The sequence below is a fragment of the Hemicordylus capensis genome, chromosome 4, assembly GCF_027244095.1.
Source record: "Hemicordylus capensis ecotype Gifberg chromosome 4, rHemCap1.1.pri, whole genome shotgun sequence".
NCBI classification, from domain to species: domain Eukaryota; kingdom Metazoa; phylum Chordata; class Lepidosauria; order Squamata; family Cordylidae; genus Hemicordylus; species Hemicordylus capensis.
The window spans coordinates 100,194,265-100,215,356 of NC_069660.1; the positions used below are offsets into that span (position 1 = coordinate 100,194,265).

Sequence of the window (21,092 nt, forward strand, 5' to 3'; positions counted from 1 at the left end):
AAGTGGCTTCCCTCGGTATCCAACCTGCAATAATTTTCAGGAGAGGGCACCAATGTCTCATTCCATTTTGACCATTCCCTTTTCACTTTCTCCCTACCTCTGAGTTTCCCTTTGATCCTATCCCCAACTACCTCACCTCCCAACTTCACAGTGGGAAAAATGTTCCCAGCCAAACTGCAAAAACAATTGGATACCATCTGTAAACAGAATCTTCCCACAATCCTGGGAATGCCTCTAATAATTTGTTGGCATCTGTTCCACCCACCCCCCACCCCCAGCTCCAAGTTTCTTGTAGACATGATATTGTTCCCTGCTCTGAATTATTATAGGCATGCTGTTGATCATCTGCTTTATTCAGAGGAGGCTGCAAAACATTAGTGGGGGGAAGCATTTCCTTTGCTTTTATAATCATGGTGAAAATCAGCATATATGAATGTCTTTCAAAATATGATTGATAAAACAGTCAACTTTCTAATGAAGGAAGAGGTTAGTTTATGTAGAAGTTAATGGACAATGATATCTTTTAATACAAGCCAAGTTCATATGCTTACCAGGCTAGTAATTCTTTTCACATGAAGGAGGTGTGGCCATGTGCCCCTCTGTGTCAGCACACAAATGGTAGAACGGGTGCTTCACACTAAGGTCCAGCTTATACAACTCTCTCCTTTCATAAAAGGGTATGAAGATCATGTGAATTGGGCTTCTGCATATCTCTTGGAATGCCTGTTTCACATAGAGCTGCCACTAATATGAAGTGTGGTGGCAAGCCACTTTAGGCAGCAGATTGTGGACCCATTCTTAGGGGAAGCATCGCACTCCCACATTCACATTGGATGCCCCACGAAGGGAGAAAGGCAAAATAGCACCAAACTGTTTTTCATCTTCTCTTCCTAATTGCAAAGGAAGAAGAGGGAAGGAATTGAGGGTGTGGTTTTAATGTAAAACAACAACAACAACATAAAGGGAAGTCAAGGGAAGGTACTTCAGGCAGCAAGTTGTCATGGTGGGCCTGGACTGGTCTCACTCAGTGAGGCTGTTCTCCCGAGCAGCCAAGACCAAGCTAGGGCAACTAAGCCAGGGCTTCGCTACCCAGGAGAACCACTGGGAGACATGTTCTAAAGCTCAGAAACTTTGGAAGTTAATTCATAGTAAGAGGCAGCAAATGTTAAAAATAGATTTTTTGCTTTGCACCAGAATTTTCTTTTGTTAAATATTACTAAGCCTTATATTTCTGCAGAATACATGGAGCTATCTTTATATATCATAACTGCTGTTAGAATTCTTTATGCTGCCTATTAGAAGAATCATATTTTACCGACGTCAGAGGAGTGGTATCTTATACTCTGGGACTATGCTTAAATGGCCAGGATTACTTCATATATAAAAAACAAGTCAGAGGATAAATTCTATGAACATTTTATATGTTTCATTGTATCACAAGGTCGGATACCTCACCCGAGATTTGGATTTTCTCTGCTAATGAATCCATAAATTTGTATTTGAATTTACTCAACTGGAGATTTACTTAGATATTTTTAAATGGTAGCAACAGCAGTAGCCTTTTGGAATCTGCATTCCTGTGCTTATTGAGGGCCACTTCACATATTATAAGACTCCTGCATGGAAAAACTTGCATGTAGAAATGTAAATTTCACATGGGTTTTAGCTCCTTGTATATGTTAAAGCGAAGCTGCTGGACCTTCCCAATGTGTGAACATGTAGTCCAGCAATCTACATGTGCAATCATATGGTCTGCACATTAATTTCTCAATTCCCATGTTAGGATTGTTTGTGTTTTGTTTTTAAAAATACGTTATAGTTCTTTGTTTTTATTAGTACACTGTCATGGGATTTATTTATTTTTTAAGGTGGTGGCCAACCCTACAGAGCAAGGAAGCACCAGTGCAGAGAGAAAAGCAGGACAACAGCACTTACCAACTAACTGTGCAGCCTCAGGAACATAATTTCTGATGGAACAGAGGGCTTCCTGGGGAAGGGGAGGTCCTCAAAAAATTACCCCTTCTCTGGTGAACTGGTGCAGTTAGTCTGTTGGCCTGCTCCTCTTGCTGTTCTGCTGCTTCCTTAAATAATTCCTTCATTGAACTGCCTCCATGTATTTTGTGAAACAATCCTAAGAGACACAGGGAAGAGGGATATAAGCAGGTGGAAAGGCAAGAGTCAGCAATTAATATTGCACACAACACAGTACTGTATTGTCTATATAGTGGTGATCCAGTGATGATCCAGTGTCTTATTAGCATCTGCACCCTTGGACAACTTTGCAGACTCCGCTTGGTAGTTTCACAGGCACACTTGGCATCATCACCCTTTGTGTACATTTATCATGCAGTGGGCCAGTGGAATCTGGTAGAATCCAGTCAACTGGGAACTATAGCTTCCTTTACTTTGCTATTTAAATGGTATATTTGATCCTATTATTTTGAACTGCCTGTTCTTAATATGAAAGAGGATGTGGGAATCCTGCAGTGGTGGGATGTGGATGAGGTTAGTTTGGGTGGCTTCTTCTTATGGTTCTCCATAGGTTCAGAGGGAGGCATTTAATTTGGGGCACCCCATATCTGTGTGCTGTCTTTTACAACAGGCTGTTGACCCCATCCCAGTCCTGAGTCACAGAACCAGTCGAGAACACCTGTTCCCTTCCAGAGTGCAAAACTCAGCACTGCTGAGTCAGAGACCAAATCATATGAAACCATTGTGCCGGGTGCCAGCAAAACTTGGGAGCTGAAAGCAAAGCTAAGCTGTTGGGCTCCTTCCATTGCCCATGTAAGTTGAGCCTCCCACTGCTGGGCAGTCAGACTGGCACCTGACCTGCTTTAGTCTGTGCAGAATTGTCAGCTGCCCACGAAGCACAATTGCTGAATTATTTTTTAGTTGCAAGAGATTGAGGGGGAGGCACTGGAAATGCAACAAATGGAACAAGCAACGGTCTAATATTAGCAGTACATTTAGCACAAAACAGACTTTTTAGCTGAAGAGTGGTGGGATGACAGTCAGCATGGCTCATTCCACTTCTAAATTTGGCCTTCTTAATAAGTGACTAACATCATGACTGGAACACCAGAAAACCTCTGCTTCAGTTGCATTGACCCTTCTTTCCTTTGATTTTACCCAGCTGCCCAGTCTAACTATGGGTCTGTTTACATGGGGGCTGCCCCCAGAGTGGCTGTTGACACATTAGAAACTTTTCATGTGCTTCTTTGTCCTGCAGGGATCCATAACAACCCATTCCCTCCCTCCCCATGTCCACTTCCTCACTGTCCCTTTCTATAAAAAGAGCAGTGCTAATGTGTTCGTTCTCTCTCTCTCTCTCTCTCTCTCTCTCTCTCTCTCAAAGCAGAGAGAATCAGGAGGCTTGTTACAATGCAGAAAAACTTTCTGATGCTAAATGTTTTGGGGCTGAGGAAGAGAGAGGCAGAGATGGCACATGTGTTGCTTTTTCTGTGTCTGCAGGTTTCATTTGTTTTGAAATTTATATCCCTCCAGACATGGCTCCACAGAACCCTTAGGGAGGCTAGCAACCTGCTGAAAAAGAATAAAACAAGATAAAAATCAATATTGATTTTTAAAGCATACGCTTATACAAGTAAAACAACATAGCAGCATTAAAAAATATATTCATGAGGAGCCATCAAAATCCCAAGCTAACTCAAAAAGTAAAGCCTCACCAGCCAATGCTTTACTAAAAAAGGAAGCATTTACTAACTTTCTTCTGAAGCTGAAAACAAAGATGGCTTGATTGGTGTCCCAGGGAAGGTGTTCCACAGTAAGGGGCTTTATAATTTGGAAAGGAGATGGGGAGACATGGTATAGGTTTATAAAATTATGCATGGAGTAGAGAGAATGGACAGAGAGAAATTTCTCTCTCTCTCTCTCTCTCTCTCTCACACACACACACACACACACACACACACACACACTAGAACCATGGGTCATCCCATGAAACACTGCCAGGAAATTTAGGAACAATAAAAGGAAGTACTTTTTCACACAGTGAGGCTATTCTCATGAGCAGCCTACCCAGGCAAGCACCGGGATCCATGCAGATCCTGGTGCTCCAGCCCAGCCTAACCCCACTTCCTAGCCTGGCTCTTAGCCGAAGTTAAGGAAGCAAGCACTCCCTTAACCTGCACACAGCCCAAGGAGACACAGAGACAGGCACCTAGAGTGCATGTCTGACAGGGGAATCCCCCCATGTGGGATATCTGAAGGCCGGAAAAATGAGTCCTGACCTCTGTTGATCCACATTGCCGGGAGCCATGGAGATAGTGCTCCATGCTGCTCCTGGCAACATGAATCGTGTGGGTGTGCAGCTTGCATGCCAAAGACACAATGATTGGTCATCTGGGGGAAGGTAGGTTGAGCCCTGCCTCTCCCCTGCTTGCCTTCCTCATTAGTATTGGGTGTGTGAACAACCTCACTGCATAATTAATCTATGGAATTATCTGCCACAGGATGTGGTGCTGGGCATTCGCTTGGATGGCTTTAAGAGGGGCTTAGACAAATGCATGGCCAACAGGTCTATCAGTGGCTACTAGTTTAATGGCTATAGGCCATCTCCGGCTTCGGAGGCAAGATGCCTCTAAATACCAGTTGCAGGTGAGCAACAGCAGGAGAGAGGACATGCTCTCATCTCTTGCCTGTGGTCTTGTCAGAGTCATCTGGTGGGCCACTGTGTGAACGAAGTAGGATGCTGAACTAGATAGGCCTTGGGCCTGATCCAACAGGGCTGTTCTTATGTAAGGGTGCCACTGCTGAGAAGGTCTGTCTCCTCATTGATCTCACCCTAATCTTTAATAGCAGTGCAGCTGAGTCTAATAATAATAATAATAATAATATCGGTGGAGGGATAACCCAACAGGAGGTATTCTGTGAAATAACCTGGACCAAGGCTGTTTAGGGTTTGAAAAATTAACACCAGCACTTTGAATTGTGTTCAGAAACAAATCTGGAACCAGTGTAGGGATGAAGTTCATGAAGGCAATTAATTAGGATAAAACTAAAAGAAGCTGACCTAGCTTCACTTCTGTTAGTCAAAGCACAACAGCTGAATGATCCCAGGAAACAGAAAAGGGAAGACAAAGAAAGACAAAATATATTAATTTTCAAATTTATATCTACAAATGCATCCCCATGAAAAAAGGTTTCTTCAAGTGTCCATAGGAAAAGCATTCCCTGCCTGCCTGTATAATTTAAAAGATGAAGAGGGAGAGATGCCATTTTGAATGTTCAGATATGAAAATGTCTATGGCTGGCATTGCACTCCCCCCCCCCCAAGCTACAAAAGGGTTAGAGAGGGCACACCCTTAAAACTCACTGTTGTTTCTTTGGGAACCATTACACAGGTGTAGAAGACTGAAGACTGAACATAGGAAGCTGCCTTATACTGAAACCATAGGTCCATCTAGTGCAGTATTGTCTACACCAGGGATTCTCAGTGTCGGGTCCCCAGATGTTATTGGACTTCAGCTCCCATAATCCCCAACCAAAGGCCACTGGGGTTGGGGATTATGGGAGTTGAAGTCCAAGAACATCTGAGGACCCAACGTTGAGAATCTCTGGTCTACACTGACTGGCAGCGGCTCTCCAGGGTTAGTCTCTTCCAGCCTACTGGAGATGCCACGGAGTGAACCTGGGACCTTCTGCATGCAAGCATGCAGGTGCTCTTCTACTAAGCTATGGCCCCTTTCCCTATAGGGAATATTTTATAGTGCTCAAGTGTAGTCATGCTTTCAAATGCAAACCAAGATGGATCTTGCTTAGCAAAAGAGACAATTCATGCTTGCTCACAAACAAGATCGGTTCTCTTAAATCCTCTTTTGTATTTCCTGCCTTCTTTCCTCCTGCCAAGATCCTAGGGGTGGCAAATCAATCTCTGTCAAGTTCAAACTCATGATGGGCAAACTCCTCTTAGCTCAATTCAAAATTGGCTAAGCATTTAAGAGCTTTCCCAATCAATTCTGAAAAATAAAACTCATCTATTTTCTGAAAGGTTTCTTCTGGCTTGCAGTGTTGACACCAGCACTGTTTGTGTCTCACACATCCTCATTATTCTGTTGCTACCTAGGAATTGTAGTTTGATTTCACCTGCTTTGCACCCAGCCCCTAGCACCAGCTGTGACAAGAGCTGTCTGGAAATTCAGCCACCACTGCCCCTCCAAAACTCAAAACACCAAGGGACAAAGGAAAGGTTTCGATCTGGATGGGGAACAACCAGATAAATTATTTGCAAGAAACAAGTTAGAAAATTGATTAACTAAAGGTAGCTTGGTCAGCTAGCCTGGTTGTATAGTTCACGTCAATTAATTATAGTTCCAGTTAAGAAGAAAGGGGCAAACAATGAGTTTTGTGCATATACTTGCAACACATGAGCTCTAAACAGATGTTATGAGCACCAGGCTGTGCTTACACTCACAACTGCAAAAGCCAAGAGGAAGTCCCGCCCTGTACTGTCACTCACCCCTTCCATCTGGCCTATTCTCACTTACTGTGCCGTTTATTTGAAGGGGGAAGTGCCATAAATGTGATGGCTGGCACTTCCATAAGCTGCAAACTGGATGGCCTGAGGTTGCAGCTCATGGAAGCAACAGCCATCATGCTTATGGTGCCTCCTGCTTCAGACAAACGGGGCTGTAAGCATGAATGGGCCAGCTGGAGGGGGTGAGTGACAGTGCAGGGCAGGATTCTCTCCCCGCCTTTGCAGTTGTAAGCATGAGTCTAGCTGGAGCTCATAAGGTCTGAATAGGGCTATAGTTTCATAGCAATCAACTAGAGCGCCTTCAAGGGTAAGGGATTAATGTTAACTTCTGTACATGTACCTATAAAGCACTCGGCTGAATGGTGACTGCGCATATTCGAAATCTCCTTTAATATTCTTACCAGGAAAGAGATTCTTGGGGAAACTGTGCTTTAAATACAGCCAAGTTTTACAGCTAAATGAATTCATGTAACAAAACAGGTCATTGTGAATATAAAAATATTAGTGCGGACCTGATGTTTGGGCCAAAACTTTAAAAACTCTTTCTTTAGAGGTCTAAGCTCCAGCCCTTCTTCTCTCTAGGGAAGAGCGGGAGGTTTGTGTAGCGTGGTGGTGAAGAGGATGAGCTACAAATCAGGAAGTCCATGGTTTGAATTTTACCTCTGCCCTAACCTGACTAGGTGGATCTCACTAGGAGGCAGGCCACTTTCTCCCTCTGCCTTTCCCATCTGCAATAGGGGAATAATAATGCTTATTTTACAGGGTTGTAAGCATTACAGTAAGTTAAGACATGCAAAGCTAGATAGCGCTATATCAGTGATGGTCACTATTTTTTTTAAGTGAGGACTACTTTGGCCAAAAAGCCTTCAAGGTAAGAGCCATTTCTCCACGGTATCGCAGTTTTCCACGCAGTATTGCAGTTTTCTCAGTACTGTGTGGGCCCTTTAAGAGAAATTGAGCACTCTCTTAAGGGCTATATTTCCCAGTACTCCATAGATGCCTTATAAGATGGTGCAGAGGCTCAGGAGCTCATTTCCCTTAAATACAGAATCTCATTTAATATTCTGAGCCAGAATTGCATAGGGGAATTGTGCTTTATTTGCACTGAGCAAAGTGCTGATGGGCATGGTCGCTGGTGGGAACTGTGGCTTCTTCATGGTGCGCAGGGGGACTGTGCAGAGTATTTAGCTTTGGCTAAAGCTTTGCACAGGCCCAGTAAACACTTAGGCCAGTAGCCACACTTAGGATTGATAGCAGCCACCACTGACTCCTGGGCCTTACAGTGAAGAATACTGTGCTATATAAATGTGAAGTATCTATCTATATAATTCTCTAAGGTGTACCTGTAGCTAATCCTGTGCGTGGCAGCCTTCACGAGAATTTGCAAGCAGAAGCACTGTGGTGATTGGGCAGTGGGGATTCCATATGCAGATAGGGAGGAGGAGCCTGTGATGGTTAAGGTCAGTTGGAGTGCAACCATTACTGGTCAGAAGATGTTATTGATTGTAGAGGAGAGGAATTTATAAATATATAAGGATAGTATGAAAAGAGGGGTTGTGAGGGAGGAAAGAGCCCCTTCAGGAGAAGGAGGCTGCCGTTGTGGGAATTAGATGAGGAAACAAAATGAACAAGATCTGTTAACTCAGGGAGGGAGGGAGGGAGGGGAAGAGTGAGGGAAGAGGAGTGGAGGAGAAAGAACGAGAGAAAAAGAAGGGAGGGGAGAAAGAAGGGAGGGCAAGGGACGGGTGTGAGCCTGTCAGCGACCTGAGGGGAACGAGCAGTCATAGCAGCGCCTATTGGCAGCAAGGAAGGGCCCAGTCAACTACTGCTGCTGTTTGGGGCTACCGAGGCCATTGGCAGAGGGAGGCAGGCAGATAAGGGATGGACCCGGGCCTGTCATCAGCCTGAGGGGAACGAGCAGCCATGGCGGTGGCGGCAGCAAGGAAGGGCCTGGTCAACTGCTGCTGCTCCTGTGGAGAGGAGCAGGAGTGGGGCTTGGGTTAGGATGGAAAGGTCTCTGTGGATAGGGGGCTCCAGCTTGGTCAATAGGCTCCAGCAACACTGCAGCTGCAACCAAGGGGATGAGAGGGATAGAGTAAAGGGATAGAAGAGTGATCGTGAGGGGAATGGAAGCAACCGGATGGAGGAGGTGGAGGAAGAGGAGCAGGAGTGCGGCTCAGGTGAGGGTGGAGAGATTTCTGAGGTGAGTGGGGCTGTGGCAGGGGTGAGGGGAGCAATCACGCAGGTGCTAGTTGTTATTACTGTAGTATCAGAAGAAGACAATGAGAATATCCTCCACTTTTATATCCTCTATTTCCCTTGGTGTGTTCCTTGTCCCAGCTGCAGAAAGAATAATTAGAAGGCCCTGAGTTGGGCATTATGTACATGGTTACATAGCATCATCCATACAACTCTGATCACCATTAGTAAGTCCTAATTAGATGTCAGTATGGCTATTGACTTTTGTTAGCAAAATACTGTAGCTTGTTTTCATCTATGGTTAATGTTTTGAAAATCATGTCCATTGGACTTTGTTTCCTCCTATCCATATAGAGAAGAGACTATTCCAATTCTACTAATCTCTCATTGCTAACTAGAATGTTTTCTGGCTTGTATCTGTCTCAGCTTTGACACTGTAACAAAGGGCTAGAAACTATGAATGCATTCTTTTATTTATGCTCTACAGTGGCTCTATTTTTGTCTGCAAAAACCCCTTCACTCTCATTTTGCCTAGCCTTTAGTAATTCTGATAAAATATGGGCATTTCTGACTTTATTTTTAGCATAGCATTTACAGGAAAAAAGAAAAGCTGATGATGAAAAAGTAATTTTAGAAAACACTTTGTTTTTAAAAGTGAATTCATTATATTTTCACCATTTATTAAAGACCACTTTCAGACAAGAAGCAGTCATTGTGACAAGTTACACATGTGAGTCAAGTGACAAACTGAATATAAAACAACTGAAATATCTTGTTTGAGGTGGTCCTTCTTGTGCAGTCTCATGGATGCAGACAAAGGGAAAGCCTGAAGAGCAATTCTTCAAAGTTTCTAGGGTGAGGTGGAGGAAAGACACTTGGCAGGGGGTGGGGAGATAAAGGTTATTAGTTTTGGTGCAGGGAGTTTGGTAAAAATGAGGGAGAAACTTCTTAAATGCTTAGAGGGTGGTTTTCACCCCTGTGCTGTCCTGACTGGCAAACAAAGAAGTTGTTCTATTCTGTAAGTGAAGTTTGGTAGCTAAATATACTCATTTGATCCGTGGTGTAACAAAGTTGGAGAAGACCATGTTCATTAAATGAACAGGGCTCTGCTCATTTTTTAATTCATTTTATTTCTTTTTATTGTTGAGTAGTGGAGGCAACCACCATCGCAGAGCTTTTGCCTTGCCTTTGTTGCCTCTTCCTCCACCGCCACCTTTGCCTGCTGCCTGTACCTCCTCCTGCCCCTGGCCCTTATTTTGCCACCGCTGCTGCTTCTTTGCTACCACCAGAGGAGCTGGTTTGTAGCACTGACACACTGGGACTCTTTACACAATATTCTCTGATGTGTATATCAGGGCTAGAATCCAGGACTCTGGGGGACAAGAAAATTGGGCAGTTGCAAGAATCATTCAGATCCAGTTAGGTGCTCAGTGCTGAAGATGGAGCCAGCTGTGAGGGACCAGTCAATGAACTATGCTCCAAAGGAGGGATGTATAGGCAATTCTACTCAGGAGAGTCAGAGGCCCTGGAATGCCTGCAGTTATGCCTTTCCAAATCCCTAAGCCCAGCCCTATGTGTAGAAAGAGCTGTATAAACCCAGTGATTTAGGCATAGAGCTTCCAATGCTGTTGGCATCCATTCTGTTAAACCAGTGCAGGCACAGTAAAAGGCCTTGCCAAAGTCCTGGGTAATTGATGCTCTGCCTCTCCAGCCACATCCCAGGCATCAAAAACCCAGTTAACTATTCAGAGGCATAAATGGTGCCCCAGTTTCCCATGTGTGAAATTAGAGCAATAATGTTACTTAGCTGTCTCACCTTCCCTTTCCATGGAGTTACTGAATTAGTTGAGGATTAATGAAATAATGATGGGAAAGTGTTTTTCACCTTTTATATGCTCTATAGTTATAGGTAGCATGGACATAGTTCTTTGAGCTGCAGGCCCATTGGAGGTTGTGAGGTTTCCCCATACCGTATCAGCCAGCTCAAATGCAGAAACTGATTTATTCTTTTTAAATTGCAGAAAATAGAGCTAGAGTAGATACCCCATCATGACAAAGCATGGAGGATGGTAGTATCTTCTTTTTCTCTCCATCTCCTTCACTGAATGAAAGCCATTTAATCTTTTTATGGCTTGTGTGGGCGGGTGTTTTCTTCTTTCCAGAAGACCAGAAGGAAAAAATCTCTAAGGCTAAGTGAATAACTGCTTTTAAATGAAACATGTGCAAATATATATTTATCTGAAAAACTGGATCATATCCAAAAGAATAACGAGTGCCTAAGCTGAGCAGAAAATGTTCTGTCTGTTCAATACCTGTGACCTCGATAGGAAAGACTAGAATGCTTGAAGGAGTTGCCAGTTGCCTCTCTCTTTTCAAACTGGATTCCTTCCTTTCCAGAACAATTAGGCCTTTCCATGTGATCACCTTATAGTGTGGCAAATGCATAGTAATAACTCACTTGCTGCATGGTACCAGACATCTTCCCACAGTTCTTTTGTTTTGAAGATGTCATATTTTCCCAGCACTCACAATACATTGTTGCTGGGAAAATGTGATTCTTTCCCCAGGTAGTGGGATTATTGGTATTAGAATGCTGCCTGGAATATAGCTGCATGAGCATCCTCAGAAGCAATTGGCTAGTGCCTGTGACATCACTGATTATGAGTGATGCCTGCAGCAAGCAGTGACCCTAACACCCAGCATTCATGAGCAAAGACGACAATCCAGATATGCTGGATTTGATTAATGACAAGGCTAAGTGCAGAAATGTGCGATGTCACCTGGCATCCAGGCTTCAGACTTTGCCTTGAGACAAGTTAGGTTAGCCTCCCATGCAAATACAGGCTGAAGAGTTCCCCTGGCATATGCTAGAGCACACATCTGCTATCTTTAAAAGGGAGAAAATGGTACAGCTATCCCATCCTGTAGCAAGATTGACACCTGTCTTCCATTATGTATAGACTGGATATCACACTTTTGAATTTAGACTTACAGAACCTACCCTACAATGTCTAAAAATAAGGCTGTAATCAGAAAATCAGAACAAACACTTACTATACTGAGCATTCATGGATTTTAGAAGGAAGGAAAGGAGAGAAAGAGGATGAGAAAAGACCTTCCAGAATTTGTAGTCGTAAATATTTTCCAAACATCCTGTAGCCACAGGACACTAAGAACTTGGGTACGTGATTAATAGCTGGCATATGCTAGGATCTTGTGGCTTCCTCTGTCCTTTAGAAGCTGGGGGGCAGACTGCTTGACTGGATACAGTGAAGTGCCAGCAGTTGCTTCTGAAGAGGTTCCTCTATCCTTCCAAGTTCCCCACCCTGTACTTTGCTCATTCTCTCCTTACTCTTGCCAGTTCTTTAGTGACTCACATTTCATCCAGTCCACCCTCCTGGCAATAAACTTCAAAGTCATATGGCAAGGTGATATAATCATTGTAGCCATCTAAGACATAATGGCCACAATCCATCACAGAGTTAAATGTGCTTAAGCACATGAATTAATAGGCTTATGTGTGCTTAACTCCATGTTAGACTGTGGCCAGTTTCCCTAATTGGGAGACTATATTTTTTTTGCAAAATTTAAAATATTGCAGGATCAGGGATTTTGTAGCATCTGATTCACTAGAATCATTTATTATTCTTTGAATGTGTCTAATTCCATATTTGGGAGCATGTCTGTACACTCAGTCCTATCTTATCCCAGTAAGATGTGCCAGATTAGTCATTTCTCTCTGTATTGTGAGGGCAATGTTTTGAAACTTATTCGGGCTGGTAAAGGGCTCCACTCTTTGATCAAAAGTGTTAAATGGTTCTCAGACTTATAAATATGAAAGGCATGCAGGCATATGTTGGAATCATCACAATCCAATGAACACCATTGTCACTCACCAACATACGTATTTACCAATTCTTGAAATACATGGTATGCAACATAACAGTGCTGGCTGCCATCAAAACTATTCCACCAATTATATCTAGCCTAGTTTGGCAAACACAATCAAGGCTGCTTTTGCGAACCTACCTAGAACATCTATTTGACATTCATTGGATGATGAACACCACTCCGTAACACAGATATCTGTATGAAAGACTGAAAATGGTCACAGGGGCCTTGATCAAACTAAAGGTAGCTTGATAACAATTTCAAACCATCACACCAGTTAGCCACAGCTAAGTCACACCTGTTTGCTTTCATTGGGACTTAAGTTAGCTGGACAGTAGCTAAGACAACTCTGAAAGGTTAGACATGTTCTCCATCCTTATCAATATACTGTCAGTTCTTGTGCATGTACATGCCTTTATGAAACTATCCACTTTTCCAACATATTTTATCCAAGAGATTTTCTCTCTACCATTCTGTATACTTTTTGATTTAGTGTAAATAATCAGCTCACTTCACATTCCCAAGAAGGGTGTTTGGCTGACTGAAGCAGTCTGCGGTATTGTGTTCCCATTGCTGTCTGATAATGGGATAGGCCATATTTCAAGCACTTTGGTCTTTTAACCCTGCACAGAATTCATCAGAGATGTTCTGTTTGGTTTCTGAAACATCTTGTTCTTTACCAAGAATGTTAAATGGAAACAGGCCACTCCAGCTTCTGTTGGTCTTTTAACAGGATGCGATGGAGAAAATGGGGCGAGTTGGTAGAGTTGTGCTGCCAAACCACAAGGATAAAAGGTAATGAAGTTTATTTTGTTTTGTTCCACCCTCCCTCCCTCCCCCACCCAAGTATCAGTCTGGGAGAGTTACAAAATTGTTTAAGACTGTCTGCGCTTCATTCTGCTTGCTTAATATGTGTTCCCCCTCACTTTGTTTATCCGATGGGAGAAGATATGGTGCTTATCAGGATATGGCTAATAGGCTGGTTGTACAGTCTTCTGATGCCACAACAGACGTGCAAATACCTGGTCATGTGGTTGACTCACGGTACAGAAAGTTAAATCAGAGTAAAACTAAGATATATTTGTTTAGGTTAGAACAAGATATTAAGTGGCCAATATGTGACTGAAAAATCTGGTTGAGCTTCTGCACCATCAGATCATGGAATGAGGAGGAGGTGGTTTGCAGAGCAGAAGGGAGAAAGGCAGGAGAAGGTAATTAACTCTTTCCCTGCCTACCATCCCCCCCCCCCACTCACAGCTCCTTCTTTCAGTCATTTCTCTCTCAATTTGAATGTGCATTTGTTGCATCAAACAATGGAACATGGCAGAAAATTAAGTAGTCAGCTAGCTTTGGAGGTGGATTCTTTTTTTGGCCTGAACCAAAGTACCATCTAGCTTGGGCTAAATTGAAGGATCTTGTGCCGATTCAGGTAGGCCACCAAAGTTTTGGTTCCACCCCTCCCCCACTCCCCAATCTCTGAAGGTACTGCTCAAGGAACAAGAGATAGGCTGGAGATTGTTCTTGCTCCCAGTGGGGAGCGGGCAGTGGCACCTTGAGACTTAAAACCACTTCCAGCAGGGTTTCTCCTCCAGTCTTGGGAATGGTGACAGTGCTCCTGGAAACTGTAGTCCTTTTCCAGGGTAGTAGCTGGAAGCAATTTTAAATTTCAGGCTACCACTGCTCCTTCACTGCTAGGGGCAAGGTAAACTACCTCAAGCCTCCTGACCTCTACCCAAACTGACACGGATTTGACTCAACTCCAAACTGGGCCAAAATGAAGTGGGAAACACCCCCCCCCCAAGGGTTTTGTTTGTTTTGTTGCCCCCAAACAAATTGAGACCAGTCCAAAATATCAAGGCAGTCCTGAACTGATGTGAGTCTGCTTTGCGCAGCCCTGAAGTCAACCCCTCCCTCACCGCCACTTTGGCAGTGAAGAACACAGCTAGGATTTTCAGAAATGTGTTGGCTGCCAAATGTTAGTTCCACCTTAGAAACTTGGAACAGTACTGGGTGTGCAGTTTTTGCAGTGATCCTGCTGTGGAAACACAGTCAACACATTTTGGGCACGCATACAACCTTCTTCCCCAAATAGAAATCAAGGGGAAACCAGTTATTCTGGGTGTTAGCAAAACCAGGTTTGCATAGCACTGGTTGGCCAGCTCCTGTGTCAGTTGCAAAACCATCTCCCCCATTTCAGAGCAGGGCTGGGCACAGCGCTAATTGGCTGGCCTTGTCAATCACAAAACCCACATTTCAGAACAGTTTTTTAAAGCGGGGCAGGAGGAGAGAAAACAAACTCCAAAAAATAAATAAATAGAGTAATAAACAAGTAGATAAATATTCAGTGCACTTTAAAACACAAAGTGGAAAACCAACCTAAAACATGAAGAGGGTGAAGAGCTTTTGATTTAGAGGCTGTATGTGTGCCATTAGAGGTGAGAAGGTGGAGGAATCAGAGCTGATCCCCCAGCAGAGAAATCTGTGCCTGTTGCAGTTTGAGGCCATGTGCATGATCACACACACGTGGGTAGGCAGGGGGGATGGCAGGGAGGAACCTACCTTCTCCCCAGGTGATGGTTGTGCTTTCCCTTGGGTATACCGCTGTGTACCCACATGCTCCACACTGCACAGAGCAGCACAGATCTCTGGAGGCTGCCCTGGCCCCCGAGAATTCTGCAATGCACCGCCCAACAAGCTCAGTGCATTGGGGTATGCTTACACAGGCTAACCTGGGTTAGGCTGCTTGTGAGAATTGCCTTTTTCTCTTTTTGCAGCCTACTCTTAATCCTCCCAACTGATCATAAAGCTATTAGCCAGAGATCTCAAACACACAAAGGACATGTATAATAGGCTAGTGTAGATTCAGCTGGTGTCCCAGGGCTGTTATTCTAAGACAGTCTCTGCCTCTGTGGACTTCTAGGAGTTTTTGCCTATACCATATTGCTTACTTTGGGGAGGGCAATTTTTGGTTCATTGCAGGTCAGACTAGACATTACTTTCCACATGTGGGTGAATCTTGCCTTTGGGATTCCGGACTGAAGCCCTAGGGAGAGATAGGGTTCCCATTGTACCATTTTCCTGCTAAAAATCACCCCTCCTCTAACTATATTTTGCCCTCAGAGCTGCTATTTCAGTTAAAGCATGGCGGGGGGGGGGGATTGTCTTCCTTCCTCTGGACTGCAGTTCTGATCTGGATCAAAGCCTCAGTGTCTGCTTTTTATTTTTTTAATACGTGGGAATTTTCAAGCACAGTATTCACCCATGGATTTAAAGTAACATTTCATTTTATCCTTGGAATCTCTCCTGTTTTTAAATGGGGTAAGAGCTGGAAGATGCTGAAAGGCATCATCTCATACTGCATGGGAGGAGGCAATGGTAAACCCCTCCTGCATTCTGCCAAAGAAAACCACAGGGCTCTGTGGGCGCCAGGAGTCGAAATCGACTTGACGGCACACTTTACCATACCTTTTAAGAGCTATTCATGAAGTATGTCATGCATGAAGGATGGAGGGATAGCGAAGTTGTGACAAAAGAGGGATTGGGTATTGGTTAAAATGGGGCCAGGTTTGACAGGGAGGTTAAAAGCATTGTGACATGCTTTATGCATAGCTGCAAATCTACCCAATGGCAGCCCTCAAAACTTTGGGGTGGGGCAAAGGGCATCATATTGTTTGAGGAGGAAAGTTGTGCATGCGTGTCTCATACCTGCAGTCTGCCAGAGTTATAATGCAGAGACATGTGAGCTTACTCAGTACGTGCAGCTTTCCAGCTACAGCAACTCACCAACTTGCTAGCAAGGAAGACAGAGGAGAGGGGAAAGTAGTTTTTCAGGAAGGGATTTCCCCACCCCACCCCCTGCCCTTCTTATGAGCATAAAACCTTGACTTCTCTTGCAGCACCCTATAACTTCAGATCCACCTTTGAAGATGCAGATAAAGCAGAGGCTGAACTGAATTCAAATGTTGTCAGCCTCCAGGGCTTGAGAATGTAGCAGGCCCTAACGCACTCTTTGGTATGGCAAGCCTGCAGTTCAGAAGCCTGGATTGCAGGAGAGAAGGACCAGAGTTATTCATAGTGCAGCTAATGACTGAAATCCTGAAACTGCTTGAAGAGCTTGAGCAGTTAGAGGCAGGAGATGACAAGGCAGCCAGCTGACAAAGGGAGTAAAGGTAAGCAGGCAGGTTGGGGGTGGAAAGACATGAGCAAGAGAAGAGACCAAAGGGAAGAAGGAGGTGAGTTGTGGAATCAAGAAGGTACCACAGCTAGGACAGGAAGCTGTCAATGGCAACAGCCAAGGTGAAATAAACTTGCAAGAGTTTTTCACAGCATAAACTGGTTTCTGTGGCTTTTGGAATAATAGGTATTTTAGTAGGCTAGAAAAAGATTCATCTGCAGGGCTTTTTCAAAGCAATTTCAAGACGTAAACTTCCTAATTGTCAGATTGCTTGCATTCTTTGTTAATGGAACTTTGCTTTGAATATTGTATCGGAACAATTTAATTTCAGTTATATGTTTCAGTTACATCCCAGGTTACCATGCAGTTATTAGACTATGCAATATAAAGAGCTGCACCTCTGTGTTCCTTCTGATCAACATGATGTGAACCACAACACATTGGCATGTTGTTTTTTAAGGAGTAGGCAAACTTACTGAAGAAGTGCTAGAGCACCACCTACAGGTTTAGTAAGAGATCTACTGATGCCAATGAAGACTTTAGTCTGCTTGTGGTTTCAGTACATGAAGACCAAACAGACTCAAGGTTAAAGGGACACAGTATTTAAGATGTGTCAGAAATTCACAATGAGCATCCCCCCCACACCACCACCGGGATTTACACTACCGAGATACAACTGCTGCTTTCGTTCCCTTACTGGTCAGGATAGCCTGACAGGTATACTTCCAAGTAATTTTACAACCACAGAGATCTGATGCCATTTCCCATGGCAAAATACAGGGGCAGGGAGGGCATGTTCCTACTTTTCGATTATTTGCAACAATCCTCCCTAATTTTGAAATTATATTTATCTCATAGTATCCACATGTCAACCCAGATACATGATTCTGATTTTAGAAAATGTTATCTCACTTATGTAATATATTATAGATTAAGACCATAACACTGTGGGAATTACTTGGAAGCCAATGTGGTGGAACTTCTGAGTGAATCATAAAGCTTCACTCAGTGGTCTCATGCTGTGGACCCTGACTACCTTAATCTCTGTGGCAATGCGGTAGTTTTTTAGAAGAGGAAACTGCTCATCTGTCTAGCAGTTGCTCTGTAAGGCCTAGTCCTCCCTCCAATTCTTACTATCTACAACTTGCTTCCAAGCAAACATGCTTAGGGTTGCCCAGAAGTGGTTTTAAGTCATTCTGCAGCAGCTCCATCATGCGACATCATCAGGGCTGCTTTCAAGTTGCACAGCAGTCTCAGCGGGTCCCTAATGATGGTGAAGGACTGATGAGCCATCATGTTGGCTAGTGCTCTCCCTGCATTTAGGGTTGGAAGAATGCCAGGGTGTAATCCTGTCACAGGACTGTGCACAAGTGTCATCCATTGGCTTCAGTGAGATTTATGCATGAGTAATTAGGTAAATAAATACAGAGCAATAAACTATTGTCTATTAGTAGCTTATGATAAACCCTTGTATTGTCCCATTGGCGCTTCCTGGCAGAAAGCTGTAACAACAGCCAGTGGTAGGTTTTATTTAAAAAATGGTGGATATGGTGGTGCTCATGGTTTCAAAACACAGGGGGCATTGTATTCTGCAGAAAGCCTAAATGTTGGAGAGATTAGTAAGTACTAGCTTAACCTGCGCAGAGCATCTGCATGCTAGTGCTTGATTGCTCCCCCTGCCGCAGCCCCCCTCACCTCAGAGATCTCTCCACCCTCACCTGAGCTGCTCTCCTCCTCCACCTCCTCCATCCCTTTACTCCATCCCCCTCATCTCTCTTGGTCGCGGCTGCAGTGTTACTGGCACTTATTGGCCAAGCTGCAGCCTCCTATCCCCAGAGATCTCCCCACCCATGCCCCACTCCTTCTCCTCCCCACAGGAGCAGCAGTGGCTGACCAGGCCCTTCCTTGCTGCGGCCACCACCATGGCCACTCGTTCCCCTGAGGCCACTGACAGGCCCGGGCCCATCCCTTGCCTGCCTGCCTCCCCCTGCCAATGGCCTCAGTAGCCCCAAACAGCAGCAGTAGTTGACTGGACCCTTCCTTGCTGCCAGTGCCACCATGGCTGCTCATTCCCCTCAGGCTGATGACAGGCTTGGGCCCATCCCTCATACTTCTTTCTGTCTCTTCCCCTCCCTTCTTTTTCTCTTTCTCTTTCTCTCTCCTGCACTCATTCTTCCCCACTCTTTCTTACCCCTCCCTTGATGTTTCTCCCTCCCTCCCTAAGTTAACAAATCTTATTCATCGTGTTTCCTCATCTAATTCTCACAATGGCAACCTCCTTCTCCTGAAGGAGCATGCGTACATACATACATACATACATATTCATTCCTCTCCTCTACAATCAAGAACCTCTTCCGACCAGTAACAGTTGCATTCCAACTGACCTTAACTATCACAGGTTCCTCCTTATGTGCATATGGAATCCCCTGTGTCTAATCACTATGGTTCCACAGGCTCCTCCTTAGGGGTGTGCACAGTACCGGCTGGCCCAGTTCGGTTCGAGTCCAGACCGGACTTGAACCTGACCAGCCAAGTCCAGTCTGGAACCCATCGAAACCACACACCCCTCCCCTGGTCCGGCCCAGACACATTTATGATTTTTTAAAAAAAAATTAAATTGATTTAAAGTACCTTTAGCCTCTTCGGGGGGCTTCCTGTATGTCGCGGCGGGGTCCACGAAGGTTCCCCCTCCCTCGCCAGCCTCTGAAGTCACCACCATGGCCCAGGAAATTGATCATTTTCAGCCTGTTCGGGCCTCCATAGTGCGCGGCAGTGGCCATTTTGGCCACTGCCGTACATGCGTAAATGACCCCTGTGACCCCTGGCATGACCCAGGGCCTCACAGAGGTCACTACAAAATGGCCACCGCTGCACACTATGGAGGCCTGAATGAGCCAAAAATGATCAATTTTCCGAGCCGCAGTGGTGACTAAAGAGGCCGGCGGGGGAGAGGGGACCTTCACGGACACACACACACACACACCCCCGCGGCATACAGGAAGCCTCCCATAGGGGCTAAAGGTACTTTAAATCCGTTTTAATTTAAAAAAAAAAAAAAAAAAGAATTCCTGAACGTGTCTGGAGGTTCGGTTCCAGTCTGGATGGAACCTGGGGGCGGGTTCGGTTCGATCCTGAACCCCCGAACCTCCAGACCTTCGAACTGCCAGACCTGTTCACACATCCCTACTCCTCCTCACTATCTGCATAGGGAATTCCCGCTGCCCAATCACCATGGTGCTTCTGCTCTCACAGGCTCCTTCTCCCTATCTGCTTAGGGAATCCCCACTGCCCAATCAGGTGCTTCTGCTTGCGAACTCTCACGAGAGCTGCCACTCATGGGATTAGCCACGGGTATGCCTTAGAGAATTAAATATATAGATAAGTATTCTAATCCTGAGTGACTTAAGACAAGATTAGTGGACCTGCACATATTTACACTACCAGAAGGCTCTTCCTCTGAGTAGGGAGCTGCACAGAACCATTTTTAATGGTTCAGTTCAAATTCAAACTGAACCGCTGCTCTGCGAACTGGCCAGCGGTCAGGTCCAATCGGTTCAACCCAGTTCGAGATGCTATGCTTGTAAAGGGGAATCCTGTCTTTAAAAGATTTCTAAGACATCTTACCAGTGCCGGCAGCTCCCCTAAACCCCAGCACTCCCCCCAGTGGCATGTCTCCAGCATCTGTGGATGTGTGGCAGCTGGAACCATGCCACTGCCACCACTGCATGGGCCATGCTGCAGGGGGAAGTACTGTAAGGTGCCCTCTCCCCACCCCCAGCTGCCCTTAGAAACCTTTTAAAGACAGGATTCCCTTTAACCAGATTCCCATTTACAAGCAATGCTCATTGAACCAGGTTGACCCAGCCTGTAACAGGCCAGGCCCAGTTCAGTTTGAACTCAGACTGGCCGCCCGTTTTTTGAGGCCAGTTCGGTTTGAGTTTGAACCTGTCAAATCAGGCCAGTTTGAATCAAATCCACACCTCTACCTCTGAGTATGTTAGGTAAACAATAAATACCATTATTGTAGCTTGACCTTATTGTCTGAGTGCTGATCATCCAACTGGCAAAACAGAGACTGTGACGTCTAAAAGAGTAATTATAAGGCAAACTCAATGATGCCTTTGGTTTCAAATGAGGTTAAGGTTAATGGCTACAATCCACCAGAAACTCTTTTTGGGCAAGGTTTTATCAAAATAAACCAAAGCAGCACAAGAACAATTCTGTGCCCTTGCACATATTTACTTCAGTGAGGCTTGTACAACAGATGTTCTCAATGTCTAGATTACAGGCATTTTCAGACTTTTCTAATGGTTGGGTTTTATGCTTTCCCTG

The 21,092-nt window shown here is 44.6% G+C and overlaps 1 protein-coding gene and 1 long non-coding RNA gene across 12 annotated transcripts in view; one reads left to right on the top strand and one right to left on the bottom strand.

The window, feature by feature from the left end:
* FGGY (FGGY carbohydrate kinase domain containing) overlaps positions 1-21,092 on the top strand; it is a 294,022-nt gene that overhangs the window by 269,401 nt on the left and 3,529 nt on the right. For 8 of the 11 annotated variants that reach the window (XR_008306942.1, XR_008306945.1, XM_053249281.1 and 5 more), the window contains one exon: positions 13,320-13,381. Coding sequence is in view for 6 of the 11 variants with exons in the window: in XM_053249281.1 (XP_053105256.1) it covers positions 13,320-13,381 (62 nt within the window). In the remaining 5 variants the exon portion in view is untranslated. Of the gene's footprint in view, positions 1-13,319; positions 13,382-13,675; positions 13,798-16,482; positions 16,756-21,092 lie in introns of all 11 variants that reach the window. The other 3 variants (XR_008306941.1, XR_008306943.1, XR_008306940.1) reach the window with 2 other exon arrangements.
* On the bottom strand, positions 699-19,532 carry LOC128324570 (uncharacterized). Its single transcript, XR_008306946.1, has 3 exons — positions 19,392-19,532; positions 1,936-2,131; positions 699-890 (listed from the first exon to the last, which is right to left on the bottom strand). It is a non-coding gene; the product is annotated as an uncharacterized LOC128324570 (long non-coding RNA).